General features: G+C 56.7%; 7 protein-coding genes across 7 annotated transcripts; 5 read left to right on the forward strand and 2 right to left on the reverse strand.

Annotated features, from left to right (window-relative positions):
• Positions 1 to 2,397: 2,397 nt before the first annotated feature.
• Positions 2,398 to 3,730, forward strand: CHGG_02563 (uncharacterized protein; the record flags this gene model as incomplete). The annotated part of the gene is made up of 3 exons (XM_001229078.1): positions 2,398 to 2,440; positions 3,359 to 3,375; positions 3,545 to 3,730. 3 exons carry the CDS (start codon positions 2,398 to 2,400, stop codon positions 3,728 to 3,730), a joined length of 246 nt encoding a protein of 81 aa, XP_001229079.1.
• A 1,219-nt stretch (positions 3,731 to 4,949) lies between these two features.
• CHGG_02564 (uncharacterized protein) lies at positions 4,950 to 5,937 on the forward strand (the record flags this gene model as incomplete). Its single annotated transcript, XM_001229079.1, has 3 exons — positions 4,950 to 5,021; positions 5,107 to 5,564; positions 5,643 to 5,937. 3 exons carry the CDS (start codon positions 4,950 to 4,952, stop codon positions 5,935 to 5,937), a joined length of 825 nt encoding a protein of 274 aa, XP_001229080.1.
• An 807-nt stretch (positions 5,938 to 6,744) lies between these two features.
• CHGG_02565 (uncharacterized protein) lies at positions 6,745 to 9,657 on the reverse strand (the record flags this gene model as incomplete). The annotated part of the gene is made up of 4 exons (XM_001229080.1): positions 6,745 to 7,187; positions 7,268 to 7,736; positions 7,865 to 9,300; positions 9,357 to 9,657. The coding sequence occupies 4 exons, from the start codon at positions 9,655 to 9,657 to the stop codon at positions 6,745 to 6,747; spliced, it is 2,649 nt and encodes an 882-aa protein (XP_001229081.1).
• Positions 9,658 to 10,914: 1,257 nt separating this feature from the next.
• Positions 10,915 to 12,618, forward strand: CHGG_02566 (uncharacterized protein; the record flags this gene model as incomplete). Its single annotated transcript, XM_001229081.1, has 4 exons — positions 10,915 to 10,929; positions 11,001 to 11,096; positions 11,161 to 11,907; positions 12,013 to 12,618. The coding sequence occupies 4 exons, from the start codon at positions 10,915 to 10,917 to the stop codon at positions 12,616 to 12,618; spliced, it is 1,464 nt and encodes a 487-aa protein (XP_001229082.1).
• A 418-nt stretch (positions 12,619 to 13,036) lies between these two features.
• CHGG_02567 (uncharacterized protein) lies at positions 13,037 to 14,886 on the reverse strand (the record flags this gene model as incomplete). Its single annotated transcript, XM_001229082.1, has 2 exons — positions 13,037 to 14,380; positions 14,497 to 14,886. 2 exons carry the CDS (start codon positions 14,884 to 14,886, stop codon positions 13,037 to 13,039), a joined length of 1,734 nt encoding a protein of 577 aa, XP_001229083.1.
• Positions 14,887 to 15,693: 807 nt separating this feature from the next.
• On the forward strand, positions 15,694 to 17,581 carry CHGG_02568 (uncharacterized protein; the record flags this gene model as incomplete). The annotated part of the gene is made up of 2 exons (XM_001229083.1): positions 15,694 to 17,007; positions 17,255 to 17,581. 2 exons carry the CDS (start codon positions 15,694 to 15,696, stop codon positions 17,579 to 17,581), a joined length of 1,641 nt encoding a protein of 546 aa, XP_001229084.1.
• A 708-nt stretch (positions 17,582 to 18,289) lies between these two features.
• CHGG_02569 (uncharacterized protein) lies at positions 18,290 to 19,692 on the forward strand (the record flags this gene model as incomplete). The annotated part of the gene is made up of 2 exons (XM_001229084.1): positions 18,290 to 18,403; positions 18,502 to 19,692. 2 exons carry the CDS (start codon positions 18,290 to 18,292, stop codon positions 19,690 to 19,692), a joined length of 1,305 nt encoding a protein of 434 aa, XP_001229085.1.
• Between the last annotated feature and the right edge of the window lie 1,946 nt (positions 19,693 to 21,638).

Consider the following 21,638-nt stretch of genomic DNA (forward strand, 5'->3'; position numbering starts at 1 on the left):
GGAGATGTACACAGTATGTATGTACTTGGGCCGGACCAGGCTTGTGTGATGTGCCACCTTGGGTGACCCGTGCTCGTGGAAGCCCCCTGGTGGCGATCTTAGTCGGCGCTTTGCGCCTGTTTGCATCCATGGCAGCAACTATCCCGGACTCGGTAGCGGGACGCACAGTATGGATGTCCAGAAAGCGGCCTGCAGGAGCCAGAGGATTTCTGGAATTTCGAATCTGTCGAGTATTCCCGTCTCGCTTATTTGGGCATCTTGGGATGGGGGCACGTTCCTAACGGGACAGGCGCAGCTGCTTTCGAACCCCTGCGCGAGTCAAAAGGGTAATGGAGGGCGAAAGCAGGGGCTGGAATGTTCGGCACCTCATCGGGCGGCTCGGCCGATCGGTCGGATCTGCTCAGCTTGACAGGCCTGCCGGAAGCTTGATAATCCTCGATTCCATCCATCAAAGCAGACTATAACGCAGCCGAGCCATCTGGCATCTCGTGCTCCACGAATGGGGGACTACCGCGACAGCTGGCTCCTTGTTCGAACGGAAAGATCATCAAACATCTGTCAGAAATCCGCAGAAAATGAATCCCACTGAGCCATGTTCTTTGTGCGTATGGATGGATGGTCTCTTGTTCGTCTCAACTCTGCAAGTGCACAGATGCTTGGGTCGCAGCTGCGTGACTCCAGGGCGGCAACAATTCACTGGTTAGTTGGTCAGGGTAGCAAGCAACGTAATCTATACACCTGTCCTAAAAACGACTTGTGAGGACATGCCGAGTTGTTCGCCGCTTGTTGTTGGCAGTCTTGGCCGATTTCTTAGAGCCGAAGTTACAAAACGGGAAAGAGAAAGAGGCCTCGGCGGTGTTCAAGGTTTGCGTTCGCTGTGGGGACTTGACTTGCAAGCCTTGCGGTCGTGGAGGATGATTGGCCAATAGCTCAACCAGGCAAGGGAAGAAGTGGAGTCGGAGAACACTCGGTCTGCCAAGCGTCAACGGCCGACTCAAAGCAAGGACGTCGCTTCCATTCACAACTTCCTCGAACCCAGCCGTCAGCGATCAACACATTGGTTCTAGACTTAGCCTCGTGGCGTGGCTCGACCTCGAAACTTCCCCAAGTCGTGCCTCGACTGGCTTCCACGACTTATTCCATATAGGGAGGACTCTTGGAGATCATGCCGGGACTAAACGAACCTTGACGTCTCGCTTCATTTGCTTTTATGCCTGATGGCCACCTTTTCTGACGCCGTCGCTGCAAGCTCGACGATGGCCTTGTCAGGAGAACAGGCACCGCGAGGAGGATTTGCGGTAGCCTTCACGCCTCCGGAATTAACCTCGCAGGGAGGCCACATGACGAGAGATCGGCTGCGGTCTTTCCCGGAGAGGATGGCGCCTCGGGAGCCACAAGCGCCCATTTGATGCACAGCTTTCCCGATTGCTCACACGCCGCGGTATGTACTTGATCTTAAAAAAATAATGAGGAGATGAGTGGGGGTCACGTCGATATCTGGGATTGTCGTGTCGTCCGCTGGAAAAGAATCGAATCGCTTTCTTTGATCACAAATCGACAAAGACATGCCTTGTAAAGACGGACAATGTTCTCCGTATAGGGGACCAGAACCTACGACACAGTCCCCTCTACCCAGAACCTCTGGCCCTACTTAACACACATCACTGCAGTTATCAGCCATATTGGCCTCTATCACCATCACCGCAAATCTCTATTACCTATACAACTATCAATACTTCCTTTGTACTCATGGCATCTCCTACTCGTAGCCAGGAATCCATGGAAGCACCGCATTCATGGATTCGTCGACTTCCCGCAGAAGTTCGGCTTAGCATTATCCAAGCAGCAACGGAAAGACTTGCTTGGCGATATCCAACACCAAAAACCCGTGTCTTAGTTTCGATTCGGCACGTCAAGGATCCTAAGTACCCGTACAATATGCCTAAGACGCGGTCCTGGGCTGAGGCTGACCGCAGTGTCGCGCAACGCGAATCCCTTGAGCCGTTCTTGGAGGCCTGTAAATGACTCGAGCGGCAGATTTGGGTACGGAGGTACTTTCGCTCGTGGTCAAGAAAACCTCAGGTCATCAATCCCACCAACAGTATAAACAGTTCAAACAAGACGGCCCGCAGCTGCCGCTTTTTGAGGGCGCTACACAGGACCTAGTCTTGCAAATGCTAGGCCGCGACTTCAGGTTGAACGATCTATTTTCTACGATCCACCGTTTTGTTTGGAACCAAAATACGAGCGAATTCATCTCACGGATGACTTAAAGGGAGTCGAAGTGGATTCCCTCAGCGCAGACACAGGGTGCGTACCTTGGTGGGCAGGAGGGAAAAAGATCTGGGGGCAGTCGACTGGATCTTAGCGGGCGGGCCGTTTATAAACTTGACAATCATGGTTCCAAATGATGCTCCCCGTGGTGGTTCTCCCATTGAGAGTATGTTCGAGCACGAAGATGCCTTGATGTTTGGGGTGAGTGGGCTCGTTGCCATTCCGTCGCCCCGGGAAGGCATTCCCGATTCCCAACAGCACCCATACAAAGTTGTACAAATATGTGAAATCCTCCGCCACTATAAAGATGGACGCATGTTTATGAACAAGGGGCTGTCCAACGTTGGGGTAGAGGGCCGAGACTACCGTCTTTGCTCGATAACACGAGAGGTATTCGGGTATTTTGTTGAATATACCAGCAACAACTTACCAGATCTTGAGTACGTCTCTATATGCGTCCCGTTTTCGGCCATCGACCCTACCAGACACAATCTTCCTTAATCTGATTACAACCGAATCCATGCGATCCTCCTCATGCGAACAGATAAAATCTGATATAGATGATGCCACACAATCTTTCTCATTTCGCTATGCTTAACCGGACCTTTCTTGTGGTTTTGTCAATAATAAATAAGGTGCTTTGTTTGGTATTCTACTAGGTAGGTAGTTTTCCCGGTACACTCACACCCAACACGCACTCGAACAGCCCCCCTTACGTTTCCATCCGTCTTGAAGTACGCTTCCCACGACACGCCGTTTAACACGCACCTATTGTGGTCGGTCGGATCACCTACCACGACGACATCTCGGCTGCCACCTACGCATTGTCGCTGCGGCGCTGCCGGGGGTCGAAGAAGGCGAAGGCAAAAACCAAGACCTCAGGTTGTCTTCACCCCACCCCCCCCTCGAGAACAGCACGCGGTACGACCGTTGCACGTACATAACCCCAGCGACTGCACTAGCTGGACATTGGCTGAGTCTGGGGTACGTCAAGACCGTGGTCACTATTTGGGCCCGAGATCAGCGGCCGTCTCCGTACTGTGGCATAGCATCGTCTATAATACTGTGTACTGTACTAGGGTAGGTGGGCAGGAGACAGGGGTAACTCGCGGACCCTTTAACCGTTTATGAATGACTCGGCCAAGGTCCTTCCAACGGCGTCAGGTATACCTGGACATCCGCTGAATTCATGGTAGCAAGTTGACGGGCCTCCCGATGTTCTGCGTGCGCCCTCGACACCAATCCTGCATGCCTGTCTTGGCTTGCCCAGCCCCAACTCCAAGTGCGCACACTGCCATGGCCATTCTCTCGAGATTGTCTCAGAGTGGCGCCAGATCGCCGATCGTGGCCGCCGCTTAAAGCTGTGCATACACAGTACTCCCATAAGACGAACCGCCTCAGATGGCAAGCCAATGCCGATGGCCTCTCGGAAATCTTGGGTGACGACAGCCCGTGAGCAATGAGCAACTAACCCGGCGGATTGCTCCATGTTTTCTCCGGTTGCCCAACGTGTTGGCGATCTGAGTCAGACTTGTGGACTGCTTCGAAGGCGCAAGGAGCGTTGACCATGCACGACCTCACTAAAAAGCCACCCACGACATCAGTTGGATGAGACAGGGGGATGGAGTTGTTGTTGTGCGCCAGATCGGCACTTATATCATGGCATATGTTTACACTAGATGAACGGAAAGCCGAGGGCCGTCCTAATTCTACCCTGTTGTCTCAGTCACTGACTGCTGACACCTTCCCGAAAATAAAGAGGAGAATGTCTGATAGTCAATGGCTCAGAGCACCCCCTCAAGGTTTAGTTAGCCATGACAAACGCTCACTCAGCAAGCCATGTTTCTCCTTAGCCTACGAGAAGGCTCACGAGTAACGATGCTGCATCTGCTGTGTAGTTATGCTTCAAATTTGGTGGCCAAACCTCCCACGGACACGGGACGACTCTCGACGAGAACGGCCATCCGCTACCATATTGTTAGATGAAAAATTGGGCACGTAAGGTAAATAAGGACTGCGCGACGCCTTAAGTAGAATAAGAAATTGTACAACGGGTGTTTGTTAATGGATGCAGCATGTGCTTTGGATTCCGAGCTGTGTTTTTGAGGTTGCAGGCAAGGTGCCTTGGCATGTGCTGGAAGTGTTTGGCTGTCGCGGGTCAGAGGAGGTCTTTTGGACGTCTTGGATGAAATTTGGCAAGCATTGGTAACGGACTGGCAGTGATTGGAGAAACGGGTGTGGTAAATTACTTGGCCGTCTCGGCCGTTTATCTCGATACAGAATCTTCAGAAACGGGTCTTGTAAAATACCTGACGACCTCGGCCGTTTATCTCGATACCGTATTCATCTTCACGACAGGAGAAACGGGCCCGGTAAATTACCCGACTGTCTCCGCCGTCCATCTGGATACCGTATTGTCGCTAACAAACCCCACTCGTCCCAAGTATTTTGTTACCTGCATATTTGGGGTAACGCCACACTTGACCCCAACAGCTCAAGCGCGAACCACAGGAGCTGAGGCGCTAGTGCCAGTTGCCAGATTGCACACACCACGTTTTTACGACATCGATTCCTTCCGAGCTCGAGTTGGGATTTGGACCTCTCCTAAATTCCCATCTCTCCCTTTTTTTCTCTTCTTCATCAACACCCCCTTTCCCCTTTTGGAAACCGGCATCATGGTCAATCTCAAGTGGTCTTCTCTCGCCTTGCTCGCCCTGCGCATCGCCACCGCCTTCGCTGCGGAAGATGTAAGTTGCATCATGCATCATCACGAGCAGCCCCTTTTCGACTGCAGCCCGTAGAAGCACAATTGCTCACGTGCAACCTCTCCAGGTCGACTCCGAGCCCGTCACCGCCGTTCCGGTCGAGCAGCCCGAGCTCAAGGCCGAGATCGAGACGACCTTTCCCGATGCCGACATCTTCGGCGTCAAGATCGTCAATGGCCGGGTCACCAAGGCGCTGATCGAGATCACCAACCATGAGGACACGCCAATTGACGTGGCCTTTGTCGGCGGCATGCTCAAGACCACCAAGCCGCTGCCCGAGGATGCCCCGGCCTCCGCCGCCATCATCCGCAACCTGACGGCCGTCCGGTACGACGTCTCGATCGCCGCCGGTGAGAAGCACCAGCTTCCCTTCCAGTTCGTCCTCGACATGATGCCGCAGGACGTCCTCGTTGAGCTGGTCGCCATCATCACCAACTCGGCCTCCAGCCAGATCTTCCAGGTCCAGGCCCACAGCGGCGCCGCGAGCATTGTCGAGCCGCCTACCAGCCTATTTGACCCCCAAATGTAAGCTCTGCTCCATCCGGCCGTTCCGTACCCATCCACACACACAAAAACAACCGCTGACAAACCATCCCTTTGCAGCATCTTCCTCTACCTCTTCCTCACTGGCGCGTTCGGTGCGACCCTCTACTTCGTCTACAAGACCTGGATCGAGGCCCTTTTCCCGCAGGCCAAGGTGGCGCCGACAGGCGGCAAGAAGGCTGCGCGCAAGGCCGCCATCGTCGAGCCCGAGCCCCAGTCCGGCTACGACTCGGCCGGCGCCACCAGCGGTGGTGACGGCTCCAAGAGCTACGACGAGAGCTGGATCCCCAACCACCACATCAACCGCCCCGTGGCGCGCCGCGTCAAGAGCAGCGCCAGCGGCAAGACCAAATAGAGCTCCTGTCGTGTTGTGTCCTCTAGTGCCGCGTGCCGCGCCAGGTCGTGTGTGTTGGTTTGGATGATGGGTTGGGTTTCGTGTAGCGAAGTTGGCTGAATGATTATTGGGGGGTGGAATTGGTTGACGGCGCGCGCCGCGTTGGCTAGCCTCAAGGAAAAAGGAGGAGAAAAGACGCGTTGCGCAATTCGCCGCTTGTTTTAAAACCATACGTGTAATTCGTCCTGTACATCTAGTGGTTCGGCTGGGGATAAAGGATGGGAACGGAGAGCGACTTGATAAAACTGTCAATTTAAGGCGTCGTGTCCTCTTGGCGTTTCCATCTTCAGCACCGTCATTGATTTTGTCTACCACGACCAGCTGGTTAACCAACGTTGTATGTATAACGCGCCATATCGCTAATATCGAACGCGACATGTACCCCTTGAAATCTTCTCACTTTGCGTCACGCGCATCTAGCGTTTATTTAACACGGCGTTGAAAGACTCGAGAGGAGATGTGTCTACCTCCCCCAGCAAGCAGTCCAACAAGCCAAGCCGACCATTTTTTCATCACAAGACAAGGAATGTAAGGAGAGAGCGATGTATAAACGAGTGAATCCCAGAAAGCGCTGCCTGCCACACAACCAACACCCATACAGCCCCAGCCAGCCCAGCCAACCCAACAACAAACGCCATGACCCTCAAGACCAACCAAGTAAGCAGCTACGCAAACCCTGCCCCTCCTCTTTCTCCTCCCCGTTCCCCTCCCCTTTCCTCCCTCACCACATTTTTCACCTTCCACCCACCCCCCTTCTCTACCCCCCACCTAAAAGAACCGCCTCCTCTTCTTCCCCGCCTCCGCCAGCTCCCGGCCCCCAGCCGCACCACGGCCCGACCCAGTCCCGCCACCAAAACGGTTCAGGTCTTCGATCTTGGTCAGGACCAGCTCGAGCAGCTCCTTGCGATGGATGAGATCGAGGTGCCTGCGGACCTTGGGGTCCTCGCGGGCGAAGCGCTCGAGCCCGCCGGCGGCCATGTGCTCGTGCAGCTTGCTCTCGACCTCGCGGGGGAAGCGCGAGTAGAAGTCGTTGAGCATCTCGACGTTGAGGAACAGCACGGCCGTCTGGGAGAGCTTGGTGGCGACGGCGTCGAGGAACACTTCCGGGCAGTAGTACTTGTTCTCGGGGTCCTTGCACTTGCGCGACTTGGCTGCTGTGATGCGCATGTTGATGATGTCGGCGCGGTCGCGCAGGAAGGCGGCTTCGCGGCCTGGTTGGTTGATTGGTGCAGTTAGTATTGCGATGTAGAGGGAGGAGGGGAAAAGGGGTGCGAAAAGGGGAAGAACATACCTCGCGCGAGGAGAGCGGCGCTGAATCCGCCTGCCCCACTGGGGTGGTGGTCGCCCTCGACAATGACCTCACCGCGGCGGGCTTTGTCGACGAAGGTCATGACCTCCTTGAGTTTTTTTCTCCCGCCGACCGCGCTCTCAAGGCTTTTCAAGGCCGACTGGCACTGTTCCAGTTCGCCTTGGAGCACGCCAACGACGTGTTCACGCCCTTGGGCCCACTCGTTGGGCTGGATATCAGGATCAAACTTGTAGGGTTTGAGAGAGATCTCAATACCGTCGCTTGTGGCGTATGACCGATCCGCAAGGACAGTAGAGGCGGCTTCGCTAATGGCCTTGCGGGCTGACGGGTGCTTAGAGAAGGATGACTTGTCGAGGAGCTTGTCAATGTTGGACTGGACGGCTGTGGCGGCTACCGTGGCTGCGAGACGGCCCACGCCGAGCCTAGTAAGACCGGATAGGGCCGTGTCGAGCTGTCGGTGCCAGTAGGGCGACTTCGGGTCAGCGGTGGGGAGGTCGGCAATATTGTCCGGCTCAGGGAGAGCCACAGAGAGATACTACACCGGCCTGTTCCAGTATCTGGCGGCAGCTGGTCAAGAACCTTCTGGTCGAGTGCATCCTTGAGCAAACTCTGCAGCTGGGCCCGGCCAAAAGACGACGAGAAAGCGTGGAATTGATGTTTGAACTCATCCAAGCTCGCGGCCAGGTATGCCTCGGCGCTCATGGGCTGCTCGTTGTACTGCACCTTGAACTGATAGGTGGTTTCCTCGAGCTCTCGCTGGATGGACTCGGTGGTCTCGTGCAACTTGGAGGACATGGTTTGTTCCAGGACCTGCATAAGCTTCTTTCGAAGCGTTATTGTGCCTGTGTTGACCCCGGCCTCCGGCCCGAACTGAGCAGGGTATGTGTTGAAGAAGGATCTTTCGTTCCGGGTGATACCCGCCAAGAGGTTGCCGGTCTCCCTCCTAAAGAGACCTGTCTGGGTTGGCAATTTGGAGATGACGCCAACATAGCCGAGCCTCAGCGGGTACTTCCGATCGCTCAGAATATCGGCGCCCTTGTCCGGCTCAACCAAGTCCATCTTAGTGATAACACCGATAGTCCGTTCTCCCCGCGGGTCCACTCTACGGCTGGCTTGCAAAGCAGTCGAGTTCGCCAGATCGGTGTCGGCGGCTGAGATGGCGAGGATAATGTTGGGTCCCCGAATATACTTGTCGCACAGTTCCGAGATCTTGCGCTTCAGCTCCCGGGGCTGGTTTTCTCCCGCCACTTGGATGTAACCGGGGAGGTCGATAAGTGACAGGTCTGGTATCCCTGGCGAGTGGATGGTAAGCCGGATGGGGTCGTCCGTAACGCACAGAGACTCGGGGACCGACTGGTTGAGTTCCGTGAGGGTCTTTTGGATCAGGGAGAAGTCGGTAACCCTGGTAAGGCCGAGATCGGGGAATTCGCCATAGTCGACCCGTGCTTCGGGGTCGTTCACGAGAGTGAGCTCGATCGGCCGCCGGGTGATCATGTTGCTTCCCTTGGGCAGAAATTCATGACCAACGATGGCTTCTAGCACAGAGCTCTTCCCTGACGACTGCGAGCCAATAACAACAATAGACGGCAGCGTGACGGTGTTGGATTGGCCGACCTTCTGTAAGAGGTTCCGGATTTCGATCATTTTCTTGGTGATGAACATCATCTGGTCGTCCTTGATGACCTCCTCGGGTGTCCTTTCGTCGTTTTCATCAGACTGATCAAGACCATAGGCAGCGGCCGAGGCTCCTGCAACGGCGCCAACTCCAGACCTGCTCTGCTTGGGCGGTTCCGGCCCGCCCTGCCCGCCTGCCCCTCCTTTACCAGAGGCAGCATCGCCCTCCCCTTTCATAATCTTGTCCAGCCATTCCGGTATCTCGAAGTTCTCTTTTGTGTTGTCCCACCCTTGTTTCGTCTGTCCGGCGATATCCTTGGCGCCCCCCCACAGCGTCGAGGCGGTAGAAGTGACGGTGTTCTTCATGTTGCTGAACATCTCCTGGGCAGAGTTACTGACCTCTGCTTCCCGTTAGCAAGGCCCATCCATGCCTAGGTAGTGGCCAGGTCTGCCTTACGAATGGCCTGATACTGTACCCAACCCACGGTGCCGATCATTACGCCGCCGAACAGGGCGGGGATCCTAACAAACTTGAGGGCCAGCTTGGGCAACATGCGAGCAAAGGAGGCATTTCGAACGATGACGGCGTTGTGGTAGGCGTTTGACGGGAACTGCAACGACCTCCTAAAGCTACGAGCGGCAAGATCGGCCCGCTGGATGCCGCCGGTCGGGAGGTGGTGGAAATGTCGAACTGCCCGAACGGCAAGGCGGCGGGGGAGGGGGGCCATCGCCCCGACTGCACGGAGCTGCGCGCTCATGGTGGTGAACCGAGCAGCGAGGATCTAGGCGTCATACGGCAGCATGGACGTCGACACTATTGTCGAGCAAATAAGGGTGGGGGAGTCGAAATCGTCAGTGCGTTTGTTAATCGGGCAGTGCTTTGGCGGGCAGCGTGCATCAGTGCGGGTGACAAGGACTCTGCTCGTTTTCCCTCAGGAATAAACCGGGAGTTGTGCCCCACCTTCAAGCTTTATCTATGGTTTAATTGCATAATTATCCAAGGTCCAACGAATTCATATCTCAGACGATGTGCAAAATTTGAGACACAGGAGTTCCAGTTCAGGGGTCCAAATAATTTTACAGAATGTAAGTGAACAGATTTCCTAAGATGTGAGAATGAGTGTTTGCCCGCAGCGTTGGGATGTTAATTATTACTAAACTACCTAACCTGTCGAACTGAATAAGGATCACGATCAAATTTACGGAATGAGGTTCTGGAAGGGAGTGGTCTGCGTTGGGCAGCCAGGGCAGGTAGTTAGGTATCTCAAACCACGTCATATACTTCATACCTACCTGATCGGACGGAATAACGTTGTGCTTGCGAGGTTGTAGGTCGTCCGATGAAACAGTGTGCTCCCGTCCGGGCCAGCTGTGGGTCTCTCCACATTCTTGAGATCCAGCTCGTTGCTGCATCCAGCCTGGCCCGGTCTCGGCTGCAGGGTGCCCAACTGACGTTAGTGCAGCACAGCTGAGGCACTGGCAGACAACTCGAGGCAACTTTAGGTAAGGTCAAGCAAGGAGTTGCAAAAGGAACCAGATGCATTGACATGGAATGTTACTCTTGGTTGCGAGGGATTAAACCAACACAATTAACCTTAATTTACCCTGCAGGGTCACAAACTGATTTCGATCGTCTCCTTCCAAAGTGGCATCGCACTCGACTTAACAAAGGCACTTCCGCCATTCGCTCAGCCGATTCCGTCAGCCCTGCCGCCGGGAACTTGCCTCGAGCCATGCCCTTGTCCGTTCCTGACTCCTTCTTTAAGTGGACCAACAACACCTTTAACACCTAAACTGCGAACACTTTCCTGCAGTTATCCCACGCGCTAACCTGTCACACGATTGCAAACATCGGGACAGGGTTGGGACTTAACTGGAATTTATTCAAATATTCCAAAGGCGGGAATTACTCTTTTTTTTTACAGATCGTTCCCGAACTTCTTGGACGCAACCCATTCGACTCCACCGCCCGTTCTCGGACGGCTTGATCTTGGGCACCATCACCACCGACCGCCATGTGCCGGTTTTTGGTAAGTTGGCTACGCCAACATCTACGTAGCATTCAGAACTATGGTCACTAAGAGTTGCTCGCATTATCCAGGTCTACAAGGGCAGCGACGAGATTCTCCTCTCGAAGCTCGTCCTCGACCCGGCGCATTCCATCCTCAAGCAGTCATTCGACTCGCGCCTCCGACTGGTGAGTCGGCACGATTCCGCATGTGTCTATGAGTCATGGCTAAGTGGATTGTCTCGGATTGCAGGATACCCGCCGCGGACAGAACAATGCAGATGGCTTCGGCCTTGGTTTCTACACCGACGCAAGACTGGGCGCCGCCCCGTGCCTCTTCACCTCGACCACACCGGCCTGGAACTGCGTGAACCTGCAGCGAATTGCCTCCAAAACTGCGTCGAGATTGATCTTTGCCCATGTCCGAGCCACCACCGAAGGGTCGCTCAGCGAGGACAATTGTCACCCGTTCTGCCACGGCAGCTTAATGTGGATGCACAATGGTGGTCTAGGCGGTTGGAAACAAATCAAGCGGAGGCTCGGTGAGCGGTTGGCCGACAAGTGGTATCTGAATGTGGTGGGCGGCACCGACAGCGAGTGGGCGTTTGCCTTATTCCTGGACACGCTGGAACGGATGGGTCACGATCCCAGCTCACAGCCCGAGAGCGGATTTGGGCCGACAGTCCTTAGAAAGGCAATGCTCAAGACGATTGCGCTGATCAACGAACTCATCGACAACATTCCCGAGAGCGTCATTCATGCCGAGAACGTCGACACCAGGAGTCTCCTGAACTTCTCCGTCTCGGATGGCCACACCATCATCTGCACTCGGTACATCGGCAGCTCCTCAGATGAGGCTGCCAGTCTGTATTATTCGTCCGGCACTCTGTGGGAAACAAGGGCACCAACGCCTGGTAGCCGGGACTACCAGATGGAGCGAAGTGACAAGGGCGCAGACGTGGTCCTAGTGGCAAGCGAGCCCTTGACCTTTCGAGCGGAGGTACGTCCACTTCAAGCCAAACCTGAAGGGGCTTGGATACTGACTATTTTCTAGAAAACTGGGTAAACGTGCCAACCAACTCGATCCTCACAATCTCACAACCAGACGGTCATGGTGCATCCGATCATGGACCAGTACTACGACCGCAACCCGCAACACCGCCGGTCAACCGCCTTTGTCAGCACAAAAGGGCTTTCAGCCAACGAGAAAGGCACCTCCAGGGCCGGCACACCTTTTGGTCTTCCGGCGGGCATTCCGTCCGTCTCCGCCGCAGCGCATCTTCCCGATCACCCAGAACCCCTCAAACAGCGCTTACGTGGGCCAACCATCCCATCCATACCGGCCAGCCTTTCCGCACCTCGCGTGCTCGATACCTTCTCTTCTACCTCGACCCTGCCGCGCTCCCGGACGCCGCTCTCCCACGCGGAGACCGTCGCCCCAGAACCGGCATCCCTACAGCCGCCGCCCACGGACGTCAGGGCGCTCACAGCGCCTCCTCTCCTTCGAGCCACGTCACAACAACCGCCGTCGCAGGGCAATATCAAGAAGAAGAGGGCCTCACTGAGCGCGGTGGAGGCAGTACACGGCGGGGCCTCGGCTGGATTGGTGCAGTACTTTGATACGAGTCCGATCACGCCGGAGCCGGTACGGACCGAGTTTGGGACCCCCGACAAGATTGCGCGCATGTTTCCTGAGTTGGCTTTGCAATGAGGTGGTTGGCGGGGCGTTTCTTAGCATTACCGGTGTTGGTGTTTACGGGCTACTAGATTGTTGGGAGTTTGGCGCAGGCATGGGATGACCGCGGCATAGTAGCAGGTGGAGTGCCTTTTGTTAAGTTGTATGTCTTGTTGCTTGTTATCGGGGTTGAGGGGGTTCCTCATCGGTGATGTGCTCTGCTTGAGAAAATGATTCTTGCCTAGATGCGGGCAGATTGGCTGTTCATAGCATCGCATAAAGCATGTCGATTCCAGATTTTTGACCATCTCTTGCGCCGAGAACAAGCACATGGATAAACAACTCATGGATGCGCTCACAATAATGATCAAAACCCGTGATGTGATATTAAACCATCAAACAGAAAGACCCTAACTCGCTACCCAAGCCCTACTGCCCTACCCTACCCCTACCCCTACCCATCACTACACGTCTGCACCGTAACCTCCCACCGCAGGTTCCCTCCCCGCCCATACCCCTCCCCAAGCCGATTCTGCACCACCCGTGCCAGCCGCACCCGCAGCTGGCTCAGCGCCCCGTCATCGTCTGCCCCCCCGAGGCTGCTCACCCCACTGTTCCCCCCAATCCCTCCTCCCTTGCCGCTGCCCCCGACCACCCGCACCTTGAGGTTGGCCATCCCCAGCCCGTAGTGCACCTGCCAGAACTGGGCCTCCTCGACGCGCGCGACGTGCGGCTCGGACTCGATTTCGCGGACCACGGAGGAGACGGTCGCGGTGTCGGTGTCGGGTTTGTGGGGTTTCGTGTTGTTGCTGGAAATGAGGGTGGATTTGGTGGTGTTCCTGTTGGGGTTGTTTTTGGGGTTGGTGTTGGTGGCGGCAGCGGTGGCTGGGGAGGCGGACAGCTCGCTGTAGCTCATGAGCAGCATGAGGCCCTGGGCGACGGCGAGGCGGGTGCCGAGGACGAACATGCTGGCGGCGATGGCCGCGCAGAGGAGGCGGTCGAGCCAGACGAGGTGGGGTACGCTGAGGAGGGGGAGGAGGAGCATCAGGAAGGAGAAGCAGAGGGTGAGGAAGTGGAAGGGGTTGGCGAGGATCCCGGCCCCGGGTAGGAGCCGTGCCAGGTAGGGGAAGGGCACCCGCATCACCCGCCGGATCCGCCCGTGGTTGCGCAGCCCGTACGCGCTGACGAGCGTGCTTACTACTGCTGCTAGGCAGGTGAAGTCGACAGTGCCGGGGGTTATGTAGCGCACGCCGTGGGTGTGGCCGTGGCTGTCCAATGGGGCTTCGCCGCTGCTGGCGTGTGAGGTGGTGGGAGGGTGGTGCGGGGCGTGGTCGCCGACGGTCTCGAGAAAGTGTTTGAGGTTGTGCGAGATGAGGTCGAAGCCGCCAAAGACGAGGAAGACGGACATGGCGAAGCCCGCGAGCACCTCGGCGCGCTGCAGGCCGAAGGGATGGCGGATGCTGGAGCGCCGCCAGACTTCAAAGTTGCCCAGCACGTCGACCGCAACGCACACGGCAGCCGACCCGACGTCAAAGAAGACAAGGTGCGACAACGCCGTCATGGCGAGGGAGCCTTCGGCGCCGAAAAAGACGTACATGGCGATGGCCGCGTGGCAACAGCACCACCAGAGGCGGGCGCGCTGGCCGCGCTGCATGCTAGCCCATGCCTCTCTAAGTGTTGGTATGGGGAGGGAGGCCGGTAGTACGGGAGGCGGTCGCGGAGGTGGTTCTTGGAAGATCTGGTGCTGTGCGCTTATCGAGCTGTGTTTGTAACGGTGGCCTCGTCGTTGTCCAATGTTCTAGACCAGAAAGAAGATGTTAGCTGGCCTGTTTTCAAGGCTCCCAACATCCCATCTCCCATCTCCAATAACTGCACCCAATTGCAGGACCCCAAGAGAGGAAGATGTTCACGTACTGGCTTGACCGGGCCCGAGGAGATAAATTGGGTTTGAAAGTTGAACGGGTTCTTCGGGGTAGGCCCATTTGAGCCCCCATCGACAAGCCCACCCTCGGTGGCCATGGCGAAGGTAGACTCGAGGGCCGGTGGACGCAACGAAGGCGAGTGGTGGGGGTGGAGGAGGGTAGCCGGGCTAAGAGAATGTTTGCGCTCCGGGGGATTCGCGGCTGACAGTTCAATGATATGCTCGTCCTGATCGTGATCGTGATGGTGAGCTTGGTCGTTATCGCCGTCGTAGTCGTCGCAAGTGAATTGGAATGAGGGTTCGCCGTGGTTGTCGTCCGGCGCGACAATGGCCGGTGTTGGCGGTGTCCCTTGGGGTTTGGGGAGAATCTGACTGGGAGCCATGTGCTTGTTTGATCCCACGTCGCTCAATGGTTGTGCCGTCTACCCCTGCGCGCCGTCGTTGTCGGCGGGCAATCGTCAAGGTGGGTGCGGAGCCAGGCGTGGATCTTGAAGTACAGGGGGTTCCGTTTTGCGACTAGTGCATCTGAAGAAGCTCGACTTTTGCCGAGTCCCAGAAAAACCATTTCATACCTTAAGAACTGGTCTTGTCTTTTAATTGACCAACAAAGAAGATTGGCCATCCCGTGTGGTTATACCTATCTTAACAGGCGACATTTTGTAAGATTAGCACGGCGTTTTCCGTAGACCTCATAAAATGCGAAGAACCCTCGAGCCGTTGGCCAACAAGAGCGGCCATGTTCCTCGTGGGGCTTGAGGGGCACCAAAGCGGGCCGTGGCAAGGGGTGTGGTCTTGGCTCGCTTGCCCGCCTGCCCCGTACCGGAATTGGAGGTCCGCCCCCTTCTTGCAGGATCCACTTCAATGGGTCTTCGCGAATGCAGGGGTTCGAGATTCTTCTGCAAGGCACTTGGCACCTCACTCACGTCATGCCGCCTCACGACTCCGTCAACAACACCTTCCATCCTCAATCGCCAGAGTCAGGGGTGCCCCAGCCTCAAGCGCTTAGCAGTGGCTGTTGGGAGGTGTAAACTGCAAGCAAGAGCGCTCGGGAATTGAGGAATCAGTGTATCTCAGGTGCTCAACTGGTACAGACGAAATCTGTACACACCAGCGCACCAAGCAAGAGGAGTACGGATACGTAAGGTACATTGGATGTACCACATCACTGCGACCTCCAAATTCCATTCGCCATGGAACAACCTACGTCAGCGCCCACCACGCCCGATGCGCCTCCCGCCTCCAACTCAAACCGCCCGCCAGCTCCGGGGAGGAAGCGGAGCTCGTCTGGGGCAGGTGGGCTGCTGTCCAAGCTTCCCTTCATGCGCTCCACAGGTGAACACCGACCGAGATCCCGCCGCAATACCCTCGAGGCAGACCCGGCTGTCCCGGCCCCGACACTGCCGATACCATCCTTCACTTCGATCCCTGCCGACGCACCCCAGAACCACGTCCCTGCATCCCCCCCCACGACGGCACCGCTGCCTCATATACTTCAACACCAAACAGCGCAACAAAAAACACGACGACGTAGGGGGTCATTGCGGAAAGTTGCGTTGCTCGGAAGGGGCGCCCAGCGCGAGCGGCGCGAGGGACGGGGGTTAACAATTGATACTACACTCGACGACGGGAGTAACGGGACACCCTATGAGATCATTGCTACAGGCACAGGGCCCCTCGCATCAAGTCCTGTGCCCATTGACGGAAGTCCCAACGCAATTCCGATTCCAAAAAGCGGCGGGGCCGGTCAACCATACGGACTTGGTATCACGGGCCAGAAAACTCGTTCCAGCATGGACGGGCACACCTCGACCTCGGACCCCGACGCAACACCCACCGCTGCGTTAGCGCCCAACCACCTAGGAACCACAGCCTCCAACCCGCCCATCATCACTGCCGCCGACAAGAGGCCTAGCATAAGCTACAGCACCACCGACGACGAAGACACCCTGCACATGGCCCGGCCCAGCCCACCCTCCCTCGCCATCCCACGCGCAACCACCCCCTCGCTCTCGCTCTCCTCCTCCTCGGCCATCAGCCTCCTCCGCCCGGACCGCGCCTCCCTCTCCTCAGGCTCCGAGTCCTACTACCTCACCCGGCCGCCCGGGCTCAGCAGCGCGTCCAGCGCGATCGGCACCCTACCATCCCTCCAACGCCGGCGCAGCGCGACCATCCAGCGGGCCAAATCCCCGCTCGGGCTGAGCTCGCTCGCGGCACCGCTACCCCAAGCCGACGCAGACTGGGACTACGCCGAGACGGAGTGGTGGGGCTGGATCATTCTGGTGGTCACCTGGACGGTGTTCGTTATCGGCATGGGCTCGTGCCTCGGCGTCTGGAGCTGGGCCTGGGACGTCGGCACCACCCCCTACGCCCCGCCCGAACTCGAGGACGATCCCACCCTGCCCATTGTCGGGTACTATCCGGCCTTGATGATCCTGACGGGCGTCATGGCCTGGGTGTGGGTGGTGGTGGCGTGGACGGGAATGAAGTATTTTAGGCATGCGCAGGTTAGTGGGGATTAAAAGGTGGTGGGTGGGAGGTGGATATACATACTACGCTACATAGAAGTTGGGAGTTTTGGTGTTTTGGTTCAGGGCTTAATGAAGGAGGGTTGGGTGTAACGGGACTATTAATTTGGCGTCGATGTGCGCTGTTATGACTAGATATACCCCATGAGTTGTGGCTTCTACGATCTACTATGTACTAATGATGGTGTCCTTATCGCTCGGGCTACTACTACTGGTTGGGAGATAGAAAACATGTCAGTCGACAGAGGTTGTGAGAGGCTATCTACAAGAACGGGAGTCCTTCCCTTTCCATCCCTTCTCGTCCCCCAGCCCCGTCCACCCGGTGCGGAAAGAACTGGTTACAAAAAGCTCGGGAAGGGCAAAAGCTCAGCCCCCTGGCCCAAATCCGAATCGAACTCAGAACCAGGCGACCTACGAAACCGTCTTGTCTGCCATACCGCGCATGGGCACTCGACAGTTTCTGGGCAACGGTACTGCGTTGAGCGCAACGCAGTTCCACTCGACCAGGCGGCCCCTGGTAAAGGCTAACTCGAAAGTTGGTTGCAGAAACTAAACTTATAAGCCCGGTGAATAGATAACAGTGACAATTTCGCTTGCCAGTTCTCAACCGCCATTGTTTCGTTTTGCATAGACAATTTTAATTGACTTCCTCACAATCACTTGGTGTTTTCCAGTTACAATCTTTCCAATATCATCAAACCACAGCATAGCCACATGTACTCAAATCTCGCATCGACTATCTCGCATTCCACAGCTGGACCTGTTGTCAAATTTCATGTCCCGGCGCCAACCTCAATATGAGGTACATACGAGAAGTATCCATGATGACATGACTCTGCCCGACAAATCCGCTTAACAGATATAGAAGACGAAATGTTTCCAGATATCTCCATGCGTATACCCGAGCTTCATGCTACTTTCGTCTTGCGAAGGTGGCCCGGCCAGTCCATGAAACTGACATGAGCTTCTAGTTCACAACCGTTTACGAGCACCTAGAAGACCTTCTGGGTTGGCGGTATGGTCAGCAAGGGGGTATAAAGAGGGCTTGATTCGAGTTCACTGCAATATTGTGTCACTCTTCTCGTCACTCGCCCTCATCCAACCCGTTGAACAGTTTATGGTCTGCCACCGCAAACCTGTGCTCCTTTCCTCGTTCTTTATTCAAGTTACTTGGGGCCACTTTAGCTCCGCAACACAACAGAAGTCGGGCACTTCCTACTCTACAATCTCATTCACCCCCCTTAATCCGAGTTTCCCTACCATGTCGGCTGGAGTTTCCAGAGATGACTTTCTGAGGTTGATCCAAGACGATGACTCCAGGTACTACCAGAAAGGAGAGACCCTCGGCAAGGGCAGCTACGGCGAGGTTTTCAAGGTAACCTACTATAGGGACAACAGGGTAACCTCTCCAAACTCTGAACATAGGTTACTATGGCTCGAACAAACTGACACAAACGGCCACTCCCATTTTAGCTTATGGCATGCAAGCTACAAAAAGTGACCACCACGATGCAGGACTGGCCTAGAAAGCGGGAGCTCTATGTCTGGCGCCAAGCATGTGAGGGGACAAGTTACGTGGCGAGGGTGTACGATGCTTCGATAAACCCAAGGGATAAAGAGATCCGTATTTACACGGAACTGCTCGAGGGCGGCGACCTGTACCGTCTCGTGCGCAACATAGAAACCTCCAAGGTTCCGAAGCGAATCCACCCGGCCATCGTCTACCTCATATCCCTACAGCTGGCCTGGGGACTCTCCGAGATCCAAGAGCGCGGCATCCTCCACCGGGACATCAAGCTCGACAACATCCTGCTGACTCTGAAGATCACGCCCAGTATGAACCTGGCCCTGTGGGAGCTGAGCAAGACGAAAAGGGTCAGCCCAGATATGGAGTCCCACATGAAGGCGTTTCTCCGACAGATATTCCAAAAAGACGACCGGCTCGTCGTCCTCACCGACTTCGGCCTCAGCCGAATAGAGGAGGACCAGGTCAATAGATCGGCGTACTCGATGGCCCCGGGCGCCAGGTGGACGGTCGGCACCTCGGCACCGGAGCTGTTCTTCCACAACCACCAGTCACCCATGGCGGACGTCTACCCCCGGATACCGACCATCTACAGTCCGAACCTCCAGGCCGTCCTCGACGAGTGCCTCGCGTGGGACCCTCGCGACCGCCCCTCCTCCCACTCAGTCGTCAACTCGCTGTACGAGCTCTGGGTCGCCAAACGGGACCAGATCCTCAACTACGACTGGACAAAGGCCTTCATCGCCAAGCATCGGAGCCTCCAAAACGCCAAAGCCGACTTCGACCGCGAGCAGGCCCGGAAGTACATGGCGGAGAAGGCGCGAGAGCGCGACCAGGCCGCCAGGAACGCGCGCGAGCACGAACACGCGCGATGGACCGCCCTCCTGGAGCAGCAGAAGCGGCGGGCGGCCCAAGACGCGCAGGGTCCCGGGGCGCGGCCGGGCGCCACCCTCACCAAGCAGCAGCGCGCGGTGTACGTGGGCTGCGACCACCCGGAGGGCGCCTCTCCCCGACCCAAACGCCAAAGGGCGCTACCCAAACCCAAACGCCAGCGCGGACGCCGGCGCGGGGCGCCGCCGCTGAGCTCCTCTCCCAAGCAGCGGCGCAGCTCTACAGAGAAGCCGCACCAGCAGCAGTAGCGGCCCCCAGCCCCAGCCCCAGCCCCAGCCCCAGCCCCAGGGTTCAGCGCCGAGGCACCTTCACCACTGACGCCTTCGGGAATCACCCACTACGGGCCCGGCGCCACCCGGGTGCCCCAGCAGCAGCAGCACCAGGTCCCCACGCACCAACACCACCACCGACAGCGGCGCGGCTCCGTCTGGTCGCACCCTCACCACCCGGCCCCAGTCCCAATCCCGCAAGCACAGCAGCCCCCACGGCGGGGAACGGTTTCGACGACCCACCACCACTACTACCAACACCAGCCGCAGCAGCAGCAGCCCCCCCCCCCGCCGCCGGCAAACCATTATCGGCAGCGGCCCGGGTCGTTTTCGACGGGCCACCACCCGGTGGTTTTTCGGGGGGATTTTCGCCGTTGAGGGGTTTCTTGTTGTTTGGGGGGGGGGGGGAGGGAGGCGAGGTGTCTGGTTGTTTATTTTGGTACCTTCCTACCTATTTCCATGGTTGGTGAGTTAGTTCTGCAAAGATAGCTGGTTTTATAAGATGGTTAGCACAATATAGCGCTGGTCGGCTTGAGTCTGCACTTCTGTTTGTTTGTCGTCAGCCACACACACCATGTCCATAGCCGCTGTTGCGTGTGGCTGGCTGGACCGACGTTTGTTCCTTCGTACCCTGCCCCAGCAATGAGAACAGAGCTGTGAATTCCGCATGCCCGGTTCCGTCCTGTCCTCCCTTGCATGCATTCCGCGATTAGGGCGCTGCAGTGCAGCCCGACCCAAGTCACTGCTGACCTTGAAACAGACTGCTGATTGGGCCCGATGCTGTCGATTTAAGCGCTGTGGGACATGCAGGGTTTCGCCCAGAGCTCAAGCTCACTAGGTGAGTGCTCTGGTCATCATCTCTCAGCGAATCAGGTAATTGCTAATTTGGGCGCGGCTGTCGAAACAGTTGGAATTGTGCCCTGCGATGTTTTGTGGCTTCTCCCCGTGACAAATCCCGGGGTTTGGGGGCCTGGAGGAACGCCTTTGGCGCGTGTGCGCGCGTTTGTTGCTTACTGACAAGGCGACAAGGCGAACTTGGAGTTTGATGCGAGTCTGAGCCGCTGCCGTGCTGGGGGCGATCCCGGCCGGGTGGCCTTCGGTGGGTGGCCTTGGTGGGTGAGGTGACCCCATGCGTGGCGTTCGGTGGAGGTATCCGCTGGGTACGCACTCACCTGGTCGCTGACTGGATCCGGCCGTTACGTCATATCCGTTTTGGCCAGCCCGGAGGAGGCGATTGTTGATGACAAGTCCGTCGATATCAATTGTGTGATGGAGGCCATTTCACACATGAACCGATGTTCGATGTTTTTGATTTACTTGTCGAGTGTGTGGTGATGAACTATGCTTCAGGTAGAGACATAGCTAATTATTTTTACCCCGTAGGCTTGGATCTGGACGGGGCTCGGGCTCGCCTTGACCGTGATCTGCAACGGGGTGGCCGAGTATTTTAATCTTTCCGAGAAGGCTGAGCTGAGACAACAAGCAACTTTGCTCCAGAACTTATTCGTACAGATTACACTTTGTGATAGCGTGACTCCTTCTAGGCGTCCTCCCGAGGTGGCGCGACGATGGAAATTTTGCATTTATTTTTGCAAAACTCGCAACCAGGGATCAACCTTCGCGATCTCAGGGGCAATTTTGAGGAGGCAAGGAGGGCCAGGCTTCAGCGGGATGGCGATTTCGGACGTCGCCAGGTCGCCAAGCGTTTCCGGAGTGGGGGTTGGTTTGAAGAGCGGGCAGGGACCTCTTCGGCCATCCAGGGTGCGCACGGGCTTGTGGCGTGAAGAACGAGGTGGTGGTGGGGACCCAGGCTTTGCCAGGTTCCAGAGCGGAAGATCGACCTTTTTGAGATTCAGACGGCCGTTGACCGCTTGCCCAATTCCGAGCCTCTGCAGGCCATCAAGGTTGCCGACCACCTAAGGAGA

This window comes from Chaetomium globosum, genomic scaffold (assembly GCF_000143365.1).
Source record: "Chaetomium globosum CBS 148.51 scaffold_2 genomic scaffold, whole genome shotgun sequence".
NCBI lineage: Eukaryota > Fungi > Ascomycota > Sordariomycetes > Sordariales > Chaetomiaceae > Chaetomium > Chaetomium globosum.